The 15,251-nt window shown below is 32.1% G+C and overlaps 1 protein-coding gene across 4 annotated transcripts in view; it reads left to right on the top strand.

The window, feature by feature from the left end:
* LOC139697808 (spondin-1) overlaps positions 1-15,251 on the top strand; it is a 204,275-nt gene that overhangs the window by 186,160 nt on the left and 2,864 nt on the right. Inside the window, exons 14-16 of one of the 4 annotated variants that reach the window (XM_071596656.1) lie at positions 6,315-6,568; positions 8,629-8,704; positions 13,206-13,271. In XM_071596656.1, the coding sequence (XP_071452757.1) occupies positions 6,315-6,568; positions 8,629-8,704; positions 13,206-13,271 (396 nt within the window). Of the gene's footprint in view, positions 1-2,479; positions 2,710-6,314; positions 6,569-8,628; positions 8,705-13,205; positions 13,272-15,251 lie in introns of those variants that run through there. The other 3 variants (XR_011702818.1, XM_071596657.1, XM_071596658.1) reach the window with 3 other exon arrangements.

Here is a 15,251-nt window from a genome sequence, read left to right as displayed (position 1 = left end):
CCTCAGGAAAGGAATTGTGGGTTCATACAGGCAGGAAAGTTAAAAATAAGGTTCACGTTATATATGATGATAAGAATGTTCATATTTGGCTTTTTAAACCATGATATGTTTTGGGTGTGTATTATAATTGGAAAATTACAGTAAACATTTTAAATGAAAATCTTTAAATCTCCTCAAGTCGTTTTGAGAAATCAGTGCTAATGAGAAATCTAATGCCTTAGTGTACCCAAAATGTACTCTTGGGTGAAGTTGAAAAGTAATTTTAAAAAACATGATTTCTGCAAAATTACATAATATGTAATTAATATGCATCTGCCTTAAAGATGAAAAGTAATCCATGGTGGTGCTCTTCACTCACTCAATCTATGATGTTTCAATACATTAACATTAGAATTTGAAGATTCTCATGAAGTCCCACTCAATTAGTGGAGATAAAGAGTAAAAAATTGAGCAATATTTAATAACCCCATCAACAGTCTTTCTCTATTGCCCAAAATGTGTCATTATGAAGTTTTGGGTAAAAATAAAATTATCATAAAGTATATTCTGCCATGGGAATACTCTTCTATGTCATGTCATTAATACCGATGAGATCTGGAATTTTCTCCCAAATGCAGGCAAAATATATGAGTAATGATTAGTTAAAAATAAATAATATTAAATTTAATAGCTATTCCATGTGGTGACCAAAAAAGAAAATCTGTTCAAATAGAAATCTTGAAATGCATATTTTGTCATCCACAAACCTAATGCACTTATGTGAGAAGGGTAGATAAATACATAAACTTCTAGGTCATGCAATTTTAATGTACACCCTTCAAAATCATCTTCAGGTGATATTTAAAAATTTGATGCAAACCTTTCTTTATAAGTTCAGAGATAAAAATTAAGAGTAACCATAGCCAATGGAAATGATTTGAAATTTATAAAATTATATATTTTTTCACAATTGACAGCATATCAAACACACCAAAACATTTCTGAAAAGTTTATTCTGGATCTACTCTACTCCAATGTTCATGGGATGTTATTACTGAATTCTGCAAACATTAAGACACATTTGTTAAATTTACCAATTATGCCATCATAATATATTCCTTTGTAAATTCTGTGCAACTTTAATAGTTGCATCATAATTACCTACTTCTCTACATAATTGGTAGCATCTGTTTTCAAGCCGAGTAATTTGAGTTGTATAACTAGGGGAAGAGTGACATAAATATAGAAATAAATTTTGGTTAGGCACTTGGGTGGGTGCCTCATTTTGTGTCTGTTTCATAATGCATGTCTTAGAAAAGCACAACAGCAAAAAACTAAATATACCTACTGTATTTGATGGCATATAAGACGCATCTTTTTTCCAAAATTATGGCTAAAAAAATCATCAGCATCTTACATGTGAAGGTTTAAATTCCATATGTTTATGTTTAATACTGAATGTTTTTTTACTCCAGATGGTCAGCACTGCCTATTTTGGCTCAATTATATTCACGGATATACAGTATAATATTTATTATTTAATTGAAGAGTATTGTGGTTGGGATAGTTATTATTGAGCTAAATACTGGCAAGGTGTGATCAAGATATGTATCAAACTTGATTGTACTTTACAATGCAACAATTTCAGAATGTAAAAATCATTCCCCTTGACTGGGATCCTGGTTAAGGTGAATGATTTTTACTCTCTGAAATTGCTGCATTGTGATGCATATTAGCGGATGACTCAAGTTGCTGCTGTGGCATCTCCCACGGTTTCTTGGAATTTGATTATACCTTATCACAACATGATCATTACAAAATAGAGTGTACTCTTCTTACAGAGACTTTCATCTATGTGGTTTTTCTGACTTAAAAGAACCAAAAGGCATTATAGCTTGAGTTGGTTGGATGGTAAAGGCACTTCTTGTGTGCACCCATTTGAAATAAGAGTGCATCTTATATTCCATCAAATACGGCATCTACTTTATCTTCCCTTTGAAGAAACCTCTTTTCCCCAGGGAGTAAAAGTCAGACATTCCATAAAGAAATGTCGATTTGGTGCACTATCATAATGATTAACCTGCCCCAAGGGGTTATTTTTCCAGATTTTGTTAAAGGACTGAGGAATATAACTCGCATAAACATTTAGGAAAATGATAAACAAGTCATTCTCTTTTCACTATTAGTTTACAAGTGCTGAAATTGAATCTAATAAAAGCTTGGTTCAGTTTTAAGAGGACCTGTTAAGTGCAGGAAAGTACAAGTATTGAAATCTCCAATAAATATCTTGAGATTCATTTGAAGTCAGCCTTCTGTTGCTTAGCTGGCTCAACCCCTTTTTCCGAAACACAAATTAAAATATTTCGAAGTAATAGCTTGTTATAGTTAAATAGAATGTAGTGATCTTTCCTTCCTCATGCCACATGATTGATTGGCTACCACTTAACATTTGTATCCTAAACCCAACTGGATTTTTTTCTGTCGCATGCTGCATTGGTAGAGGAAGTTCGCGCTAATCTAACAGCTCGCTTGCAGCATTATGGAGTGTCAGTGTCTGGCACTCTCTTATATGCGGCACCCCGTAGTGCTGGCTACAATAAGGACTCATCATTCCATCACCATCGCCCAACCTGTGGTATTACTAAAACATTTTTGTTCTTAGTTGGCCATTATGTAGTATTTAATTATTTGTACCTATTTTCTGTCTATTTTTTTTCCATATTTTACTGATGCAACCTGTATATGAGGTAAGGCCATATATTGTGGTAAGTTACATGTTTTTATGAACTAGTGTTTGTGAGTACATTTTCTGATTTATTGAATGGTGTGATTAACAAGATAAATTAACTTACTGCATACATGGACATTACCCCAGGAAATTTTAAATATTTGCAAGTGAAATTTGTTTAAATTACTGTGAACTATCAGTATTAAACATGAAATATTTTAGCAGATATTTATTGTATTTTCATCAGCTTCAGAAAAACTAGGCATTAAAAATACATTCTGAATGTGTTTGAAAAATTGTTGCACAAACAAAGTTTTCAAAGTATTAGCAGCATTAAGAAGTTTAAGAAGAAGTTATGCAATTTAATTTAGTTACTTTTACTGGCCACATATTATAATATTTGGAAGAAAATTTGCTCATACCTATGTGCCTTAGACATTATAAAATGTGTTAAAATTGATTTACAACTAATCTTTTCTGATATCAAAGTCGAGTGATTTTACTCTAGTAAAAAATCTAGTATTCTTAGTTGTCACTGTTTTTTCAAACAAAAAATTTTGGTTGTTCATTGCACTGAGTACTCATAAAACTTCTTTTGGAGTAATATATTCAACTCTAAGGAAAAAGAGGGGGAAAGGGAAAGTATATGCAGTAAAAGCTTTGAATATTTTTACTTTTAGTCATTGCACTTACCAATATCAATGGCATATATGAAGGCCCTTCGTCCATGGTGTCAAAAACCCTTAGCCTAACCATTGCGGATGGACACCAGGGTACTAGGTACTCTTTCTTCCAGTCTTATAAATAATGTGAAGCTTTTGTGAATATACTAGGGGAAAGTAACAGTATGCATTATTGCAATAATTAGTATCACTTGGTATCTTGAATGGAATTTATCTGAACATATTAGGATAACCAAATAAAAGCTATAGAAATGAGGACAAATAGGATCCTTTATCTCAGACCATGTTCATTATACTTTTAATTCCCTGGAATTAATTATCTCATGAGGCAGATGCTTGTATTCATTAAAGCTCCATTAAAAATGAATTTATTATATAAAGCTATATTTCTATTAACACCACAAAAGGGCACAATAATAAAAATAATATACTTAATGAGTCACACATACTGATTTGGAATCTACATAACATTGAAAGATCACTCTTCAATTTTCACCTAATACCAAGACTATTTTTTCCAAACTCAAAATGTCATTGTTATAAATTGATTTCGAGTCTAAAACTAGTTTAAAATTAACACTATTTGTATCAGTTTCTCGTTTGTCATAAATATCATAGTAACTAAATTTACTCTCAGCAAGGAAATAGTGATGGAAATATGTTGGGTTTGTGAAATTTGTATTCCTGAGGTATGAACCATTCAGGAAGTTTCCATTAAAAAAATTCTCATATTTGCTTATGATATGAATGAAAGATGATAATAAGTGATCAAGATGACAACCAAGTAAATGATAAACGTACTTACTGTCTTCCAGCAGAAGTGAAATTGATAATTATGTGAATAATCTTCATGTTACTTGGGTGAAAAAATATGCCTTTTCATGAAAAACATTTAGCTATGCTCAAGTCTTTTAATATTTTAGAAACTATCATTCAAATGTGTATGTACCACTGAATAACCTCTGTCTCCAAATATATGCTTATCAGTGGATACATATACTAAACTACTGAGCAGCATGCATTGTTCACATATTATGATACCAGTATGCTCACAATCCTTGCACAATCATTAGGTGTGTCTGGAAAGTAGGTACTGTTAAACAGATAACAAAGATAAAAATTTGTCATTAATACATTTTTTCTCTATATGTACTTTAAACTAGTTTTCTACAGTGCCCTTGGATAACAATACATCGGTTGTATCTTAGCATAAGCTTCTGAATTCTCTCCTCTTAGACATGAGCCGCTTGAAACTTAAATCATATCTGAACTTTCAACTCCAGCTCATCATTTTTGTTAAACAACTGACCATAAGAACACGGCCTTCAGGAAAGAGGGATAATAATCACTGGGCTTTATTGTGAGATGATCCCTTCCAAATTCATTTGCATCATATGCACAGAATAGACTAGAATTTGCATCATATCCACAGAATCCACAAGAATTTGCATCATATCCACAGAATATGGTCTGGCACTGCTGTTTTGTATTGAAGCTCCTTGACATAGTATGTTATGGGGTCTATTATGGAACATAGTGAAGTTTCTAAAGACTTTATGATAAGCAACAGGCTTCTTTCTTTGAGTTTAGAAAATAACCGCAAATAACATCTCTTTATTCCAAAAACAAATGTAGATGACCTGGCTCATTGAAATCACTGGATTTTTGTGTTATTTTTATACTTCAATTTATAAGACCATGGATGGGACATCTGATGGGATACAGAACATCTTCACCATGTTAAGCTGTCACATTTCAGTAAAAAAACTTTTTTCTTTTGATTCTGCCTTTAAAAGGATGTGTATATCTAAAGCGTTTTACTTTGTGTTGGCCTGTTTGTTCATATTTATGACCATCACTTTAGGCAATTGAGTATTTCTCAGGCCATCTTATGGATTGAATAGGAACCTTGAAATTTGACAGAAAAGAGTCAATACAGGTCTCTGTAGATCCAAAATTGTGAAGAGTAAGTTTTCCTGAATCATGTCATGTTAGTGAGCACCAGCCATTTTACTTCTCATTACATTATCAAATCATTTTCTGGATATCCTAGCCCACTTCTGAACCATACATTTATATCATATTCTATCCATTAATTTTGCAGGCCTCTAGGCGACTTTGATCAGCTTTCATGCCTCTTGAATAGAAAGAAATCTTATCATCTTATTGCCCAACCTATTTTACACTTTGTATTCTTTCAATTCATTTACAAATTTAAATAATTAAATATATATATCAAACTCTTCAAAATAGAACCCTCTTTGGAGATGCAAAAATATATATAAACACTGATATAGATTTTTAAAACAAAGAAAGGACACTCACATATGTAGTTTTGATATTTCGACGGCATGGCCGTCATTGTCAGATTCTGATGGCCATGTGAGGCCATTTTTAAAAGAGAAACACGAAGAGCCTATTTGTGTTTCTGTATTTTAAAAATCTATTTATCAGTGTTTATATATATGCATATATATATATATATTACAATTATCAAAATGCTGCCTTGTAACATCAGCAATGAGTAAAAAATTCAACTACAAGAATCAAATGACCCTTGCCACAGGGTAAAAATGGTTCCAGCTTATTTTCTAGACAAGTCAATGTATTTGGGAGAGACATTATCAGACGATTCCCAACAATCATTCCATTAAAATTATATCTTTCTCATTTTATTTATTTTCTTTTATTAGTATACACATTTTATTTTGGGTGAAAACAGTATTTAAATTCAATTGACGAAATGTGCCATCAATATGGGAAAATTACATAGGTATTATATAGTTGTGGCAAGGTGTCTCGTGCAGGAGACGATTTGATGCTCACTCATTTTTCAAATGTTCATGTTCTCAATCTTTCAAATTGTAATCCATCTTTTAATCCATCATCATGAAAATAAAATGACCTCCCTTGTATGATTTTAGCATCTCCAACAACTACAGGGTTGCCTTTTGGAGGGTTGGAAGCCGGTAACCTATATGGGCAGTCTCCAGACTTATCTGGAATAGGAAACCCTGGACTACTACCTTCACCTACTGTTGCCGCACCTCCACCCTTCTTTCCACTCACAACTAACGACAGCCCAATTGTTGACTGTGTTGTGTCCCATTGGAGTAAATGGACTGAATGTAATGCCACGTGTGGTTCTGCATGGAAAAAGAAGTGGAGAAATATTATTGTAAGTGTTCTATAAGTGATTGTTATAAAAAACCTATACTATAATTAAACATTGCAAAGGAAGAGCTTAGGCTCTTCTCCCTTTGTTCATTCATCCTAGTAGTTGTTAGTATTCCTTTCTTCTCTAAGTTGTTATTCTATTGCTAAAAAATCATGTAGCTGTTGACCTTTAAACATTTTGAACTCATATACATTTCTTGTAATTTACATGAATTTAAAACGACTCTTAAACATCTTGCCATTCAAAACATATTTGTGATGAAATTGACAAAAGATACTGATTTCTTTGAAATTTAAGTCCCCTTTAGTAGTTTTTATCTTTCAAAGACCTTGTTATGTGAATCCCACACTTGCATTTGAGGTTCGTGGTTTTATGTATAAGGCCCGACCAATAATACTACCAAACTAACAATATGAAAATAATCACGAGTACCCAATGATTACAGTTCTGTTGTAAACTCCTCGGAATGATGCATATTTTTCAGTTTGTATACTTGTCGAAGACCAAAGGAAAAATAAATTTATATTTTTGATAGCTGATGTTAAACAGAGACATTGGAATGGGGAGGAAGCCATTGTTATGCCCTATGAATGCAAAAATCAGGCATATACCAACTTATAACATCCTTGGAGATGCTTCTCTGGAGTGGAAGTTGGATTAAAATATGTGGTCACATGCTTGGAAAAATGTATAGCTTTTGATAAGCAATGGAAGATATTGCAGCCCCCCTACAACATTCCCATCTAATCACAAGGATGAGAAAAGTCTTTGGGTGAATTTTCTTTTGATGAAAAATCTTTATAGATGTCAATAAGGCAGGTAGAAAGTACAAAGTAATAAAAAAGGAAATAATATTGGATCAGCAATGGAAAGGCCATGCAATATGTAATTCATAGGCCACAGTTGTAAGAAACTGTACAAAACCTACCTAGGATAGGTAAGGTGATTTTGATACTAATAAAGTTTGAATTAGAGCACAATGTAGCCTAGTAGGCAAAGCACTCCTTTGACAATTGCATGGATCTCAGAATAGTTCAGTAAAATGATACAGTACTGAAATTATAATGCAAAACAACTATTAGAGGGGTAAAAATAGAATACACTACATGAAACCATAGAAAAGTGCAGAAACACTGTTAACCACATACCTGGACATTTAAACAAATTTACTTCATCGTGAAATGTCATATTATTTGACACTGACATTTCCATTATTTAAGTATATATTAATTATAAATGAAAGACTTTCCATAAGAAAAATGCAAATAAATATTTTTTGTGGCAGCTTAAAATTAATATTCTTGATAATTTTAAACTCAAAACTTTTATGACTAAAATTTTTGGGAGCATCTTGTTGTTACAATGACCTATTTCACACCTCATGTTAAATATAATAAGACCCTACTGTTACATATGCATGCATATATTAAATCAAAAAGTGTTTTCATTATCAGAGCATTTCTGAATTAAATTACAGTATCTTCCATCAATGGTCAAACAAGTTTAAGTAAAGGGCTTAATGCTTAGGGAAGACTCAAGAGTTTAAATTTAAAATGTTAGGAAAGTACATATCAAGATCAAGAATATGAAAGATGAACTTATTTAAGAAAAATACATGCATGTTTTATTGAATTAATTTGAAGATAAATTTTAGCTTGTGGTGTGGATTTGAAGGAACCATCTTCATTACATTTGTTTCCCATTTTGATTTTCCACCAATTACCATACTAGTCTCTTGATGTTAAGTGATGGTTATAAAGAGTAGAGTTGCCAGTGGTGAAGTTAATATTAGATATTTATTGACATATCAATTTCATCAAGTGTGTAGCAAATTTTCTCATAATAACACTTTATGGCTCATTTAACCTGTGTTTTATCAATGTTAATTTCAATATTAAACCCTTGAAATAGCTTTATTTTTTAGGGTGTATCTTGAAGTGCACTAATCACGAGTGTGCCCATTTCATTCCAATATTAACTGAATTTTTTCTCATGATAATTTTTAAATTAATTAAGAAAAGGGTCAAAAAGGAACTTCTAATTTTGTCAATCAAATTTAGGTGCACCCCAAAAATGGTGGACGACCTTGTCCGAAACGCCTATTCAAGAAGAGGGTCTGTAGACTTCCTCCCTGCGGTGAGTGACAACCAGATGGGCTGACATCACCATTTTGAAAAATAATGGCCACTGAACTAACAACCAAACTCAATCCTAACAAAGGTGCACATTAATATGTGTTCTGGTTCATGTAATATTTTTAATTTCAGTGTTCTTTCATTCATATCCTGCTTCAGTAATAACATAATGATGATTTTTATGTCATTTATTTTTACAGTATATCAAAAACAATTATTTTTAATAGAGGAGTACACATTTGAAATTTAAAACAAAACGGCTATTTTTTAATTGAATGAATGTTTGAGTTACATTTGGGGGCATAGTAATTCCATATTCATAAATAATTGTATTAAATATGCATGCAGGTGAATAATAATTTATTACAATGAATTTCATTCGTAGACTATTCAGAGATTTCACCCACAAACCTATACTGTATGTTCAAAACCTTAATAATTTAGCAGACTTTTTTAATGTTGAAGAATTCAATTGGGATTCATTTAAGAATAGCTATTCAATGAACTCTTGTTGAATACCAAACTTTAAAATAAACATTCAATTTTAGCAATTACAGAATGTTAGTGGTTGGTGAATTTTTAAATTTATGTACTAATAAAACAAGGATAAACCTTGAGGTCAGACTAATCACTGTATGATTGTGACCATGGTTTATAATAGTGTTTTATTAACAGGGGAATTTGTAATTTGGTGGTGGAATGGATCTGAAGACTGTAAAATGAGTGAATGACATAATCAAAAACTGTACTCATTTATAGTGTATCACATTTTTGGATATGTATGTACCTACCTAACTAACAATCTGTCAAAGGTTGTAATCTGTGTATAATTAACAAAATAATTGAATTAAGACATATTATTGTTACTAATATATGTACCTGAGTGTTGAATTTTTAATAAATTTTGCCAACATGGTGTTTATTAACACTTGAATTTGCAGTATGCATTAAGTGAATGGAAGAGAAAAAAGAACCAATATACTTAGGTGTAAAAATTATAACAATATTGTAACACGTAGGCAGAAATAAAACTGCTTATATCATCAGCTTCCATCAGGAATGCATGATTTATCTTAAAGATAACAGTTTTAGGTTTAACTTTGTGGAATTCCTTCGAGATGGAAGTGTAAAGTTTCTTTTTTACCCTCATCATGGTTAATCTTAAGCGATCATAATTCAAAGTCATTTGTTTCACAAGATTAGTTTAATGACTTCCTAAAATAATAATATAATCTTATTTTCAAATTGAAAATCCTTCAAAAAGCTACTCTGATCAATGTTAGCTCTACAATATTAACAGAAATGCTGAGATGTTCATTTTTAATGCATACAGAAATTATATGACAATAACGCAATGGTTAGAAACAGGAAGTTAATTTCAATAAAATAAAGTTTTGAAAGGTAATTTAAAAACATTGGGGTTTGAGTACCAGTGGTGGTAGCTTATCTATAGATTCAAAACTATAAAAGTTTAAAGAGGGATAGAAAACGATTGACTCGTGGTAGATAATTAATATCCAAATTTTTGATTCTAGAAACGCCTTGAGAAATTTTTGTCTGACTTAACCTGTGACATCAAATAAATCCAGGACTAATTGAACCATCAACCTGTAATTATTGACACCAAATGTACATTTTTCTATGCAACTATGTTTATTATTACTTGCTTCAAAGTCCCAAGATGAAATGGTCTTTGATTGGTTTTAATTTTAAAAATCCCAGGGAAAACCTGTGAATCACTAGTGGCCGTGTGTGCCATGGCATTCTGGTTGACAATGCTGGTCTACGGTACTATGTGCAGCAAAGAATTGGCCTTCCAGCATAGTGGTGTCCCGAAATCTTTTTCCAATAAAACTGTACAATTATTATCATGCCCATCATATTTACTCCATAAAAGTTCCTTGATAAATAAAGCTGATTAAATCACATGGAAATCTGAGAAAATGTTTAGAACTGAAGGTGAAATAATGAACAATTAAAATCCTGCATTTATTTCGACAATGTTTCTGGTGGAGCAATTGATTTCGTGGCTCAGTATTAACACATTAACAACTTTTCAATACAAAATTAATGGATAGGAATGTTTTAGTGCTACTAAAAAACAATATATACTCAATATTGGATTCTATTTATTAAATTTCAGGAAATGCACACTAATGGCATGAAAATTTGATTTGATTTTGAGAGAAAAAATGAAATAGTGCATCTAGGTGAGTGATTATGGTAGAAACAGTGATAGCTACCTTTTGGGGATACTTCTTAGGATGGGGTCCCATTTTAATATTGGCCGAACTAAGGAAAATGTATTTTTGTAGTTTATAAAAATTAATTTTCAAAGAATATAGATGATACAAGTTTATTTTGCAGAGAGTAGGTAAAATATGGGAATGACAGCCATCTCCATTAATTTTAAGGAATTGAATGCTGAGGGGATCGGGATGATTTGATGGGTCTGTATTGGCTTCCCTCCAAGAGGGCCTAGGTTCAAATCCTGGATATGGCAGGTTTTCATTGGCATCCTGATCCCTACATTGGATACTCTGTGGATAGCACCTAACTTGACATATGCCATTCATCAGATGGGATGTTAAAATGTAGAACCTTGGGGCATATCTTTATACTATTGCCAATGCTGGGTTTCACTCCACCCTTCCTCCATGAATATTCTACCCTGACTGAATTATCCACCTATTCTTAATGGTACAAATAACCTTAGCTGTTGGTTGCTCGACTAATGCTACTAATTGCTGGTAGACGTATTCAATGTTGGTTGATTTAATGCTTGTTAAAGGAATTGAAATTGAAAAAAATATGGGTTTATTAATAATAATAATTTTTATTATTATTACTACTATGAAATACGATATACATATATTGATTTCCCTGTAGAAAACTGTCCATGGATTTCACTGCACAGTTATCTTAAAATGCATGACATATGTTAACTTTACTAATGATGCATGAAACTTCTTATACCTATTGCCATTTTGAAAATTGAACACTGTAAATGGCCTGCACCAAGAGTTCCATATCTACGGTGGTCTTCACCTTTGTTAGCCTTGATTCACAGAGAGCAAAGGTGAAGTCAACCTAGTCTATGCAGCTCTCTGTAAGTGCCAAAGTTTTAACACAAAAAACTGGATCCCTGAATTTAGAGATACGAGTGGAAGAGTTCTGTCCTGTAGTCTTGGTTACATTGAGAAACAGGTACCTTTTTTGCTATATTTTCCTTTTCTTGAAAAAAGGATTTAGTAAGAATTTCATACAAGTGAACTTAGCTTCATATGACCTTCCACTGCCCACATATCAGGGATGATCCGTTATTCACAGCAGAGAAAAACATAATATTTGCATAATTTTTCCCATGACGATTTTTGGACCGGCAAGTTTGTACGTCTCAGCATTATTCAAACAACCGAATTCATTTATATTTTTGTTAGTAACAGTTATTCAGTTTCTAACTGCAAACAATGACCTTGAACAAGATCGTATGTTGAAATCGAGTTTTTTTTCAGCACAGCTAATGATGTAAACACATCTATTTGTTAACAACCATAATAAGCCTTATTTTTCTCCTCAGAACAAACATGCTTACCCAATGGATGAAAACCATTCACTTGTGGGGTTCTTGCCTGATTTTTATTGATTAATCATGGTAAATTTTCTGATCTCTGTTTTTATAATTGTATACTTAAACTTTTTATTCTCACAAAAATATAAACTACAGAATTCAATGATCTTTCTTTTTCACTTGATGGCATGGGTAGCATTTGCCAGCGGCTTGAAAAAATGAAAGGTAAATGCAATTAGTACCTCAATCTTTATAATACATATAATTGTATTTCATCAAAGTACTTTTGATTCAATTTTCTTAAAGACACATATTTTACTGAAATTAAATGTCGCAGTACTAAGTTCCACTGTTTGCTATACAAAATATTGAATTAGTAAATTTTATTTAGCACAGCATAAACATAGTTCAAATATGCAAGAAAAATTTCCAATTTCATCAAATTATTTGTTTTAAATAGCTATAGCTTAATACTTCATTTTTTATGAATCACATTGAAATTTGAAAAAAACACAAAATTTTTAAATCTCCACAACATGAATTTATTGGCAAGAGATGCATTTCAGACTTGATACCATCAATTAAATGCTGAAAAATGTCACCCTAATACATATACACTAAGCAAATCTGAGCCAATTATATGGAGTTTATCCCCTAAATATAATTCTATGCAGTTATGGGTGAAAGTCAACTTTACATGATAGAATTCTTTACCTTCAAATATAAATGGCCTTTACTTCAAATGCACAATTCTCAAAGTGTAAAAATCTGACATCTTGACTGGGAATGATTTTTACACTATGAAAATTCTGCATTTTAGTGAATAGTAGGAGATGATTTTGTTAAAAGTTACTGTTATGGCTTCTCCTGCAGTTCTTTGAATTTAAATTCAGATATTAAACATGGTTGTAATTGTCTTTCCCAATCATAGAGCCAACTTCAGATGGCCGTTCTCAAGAACTAATACCAGAATGGGGTGAACCAGGAAGAAATCGAGGTATGTACCCATGGGCTGAATGAGACTAATGATTAAGTACATAAGTAATGCTCAACAATGTTACGTAAATGTATTATGATTACTGAAGTATAAAGATGATTCAATCAATCATATCAAAAAAACTAATGCCATGCACCAATTCACATCTCAAACCGAGTCTCTGGTCCCTGCTGTATTCTCCCACCAGTCAGTTCTTCAACCCCTTACGATGATAAGCAAAAAATTTGAAGTAGACCACAGAAGATACCCTTCCAAAGGATCCGCACACACAAAGCCCTAATTTCACCTAATTTACTGACTTGGGATCTCCATTCCAAAACAGGCCTTCTACAGTGCAGAGGCTATGTGCTTTTATTTGGTCCATGAATGCAGTCATTTGATTAAATAAAATGATGTACGAGTAATGTAGTAATATGAAAGACGGATTTAATTATTAATGCCCTTTTATCTATAATGGATTCTTTAATATGAAATGAATTTATACAAGCACATATGTAGTAATTATATAAATATATTGGAAAACTAATGAGTGTTGTTTTCAAGTCATCAAAATAAAATAGATTTCAAGTCTACAGTTGCTACAATTTTGAAATCTTGGTTAGATAACCTGAAGTGACATCACAGGATACTCTCAGGAGAGTCTCATGGGAGATCACCATTGTATTTTTATAATTTTCTATATTTTATAATTTCTTCTTGATGCATGAAAGGGCTTCATGTTTGGATAATTACATCAAATTTTCAATGACAGTGGTGCATATAACCCATAAGGGAGCCAGCTTGCATCTATCATTTCTATGAAATTTAAAGATTTCACCCTGAAAAATCAAATACCAATGAAAGGGAAATGTCTATTGCATTCAGATTTATGTTACCATGAGCCACAGAATTTATTACATTTACTTACTGTATTGTAGTAATATAGCCAGGGAAAGCACATGAGGTAAGACACTTATTGGCTACAAAAAAAGCCATGGTTCAAACACTGGAATGGGCATGGATGTCATCTTTCTTTGCACATACCTAATTGAATACCATGGATTTATTAGATGAGCTCAGTCTGGAGAAGAGATGAGCAACATTAGTGTGCAGTATAATCATAGAAAGAAATACTTGGGGCAATAAAAAATTCATTTAAGGATATAACGACCTATATGTATTTTGACTGATTAGCCTTTTCAGACAAGTCTTAAGGAATAGTAGTTCACTTAAGGTGTACTGTTAAAAGAAGCACTGCCAGGAACCCATTTCTTAGAGCTTCAAATTAATTTAAGAGCCCACTAAAAATTGTTGTGAATGTAATGGAAAACATTAATCATCATTAACGGAGAAATTTAGGCCCGTGAAAAGTGTCATTACATACTTATTGTCATTTCAAGATTCTAAATGAGCCAACTACAATGACTTGTCAATCGGCTCAAAGCAGCTTTGAGAAATTGGTCCCAAAACTCAAGTGAAAAGTTCTAAACTAATGAAACCTTTCTCATCATATTATTTCTTGGTTGGGAGGGAAGATATGGGCATAGAAGTGTCAGTGGTTGGCGGGGCCCAAAGGTGAAAGTAACATGAAAGCATTTTGGTAATACGTACAGGTTGGGTTTCTTGGATTAAGAATGAATAAAATATTTACAAAATCTGATTCACTACAGCCAAAAAACTTTAACTTATGTTGAAATACTTTCAGTTGAGTCCAGGATGCTATAGACATACAAAGTAATTGACATTTACACATTTTACAGGGAATCTTGAAAAAATTATACAGTTCATTTGTAAATGATTGCTAGGCCATGTTTCCTCAAATAATGATTGAGTAAGGGTTTACCATTTTTGACCAAAATTATAACAATTCAGTGGTTATCATGCTGAAAATCATTAACAGCAAAAAAATTTACTTGTATGAGAAAGTAAGAACATTTCTTTTCTTTAAAATACAAGTACATACATTAAACCCAAGTCTGACAATCATAACCTTCATGAATA

The sequence above is a fragment of the Hetaerina americana genome, unplaced genomic scaffold, assembly GCF_022747635.1.
Source record: "Hetaerina americana unplaced genomic scaffold, ioHetAmer1.1.p SCAF_8, whole genome shotgun sequence".
Classification (NCBI taxonomy): domain Eukaryota; kingdom Metazoa; phylum Arthropoda; class Insecta; order Odonata; family Calopterygidae; genus Hetaerina; species Hetaerina americana.
This window is presented reverse-complemented; position numbering and strand designations above follow the sequence as displayed.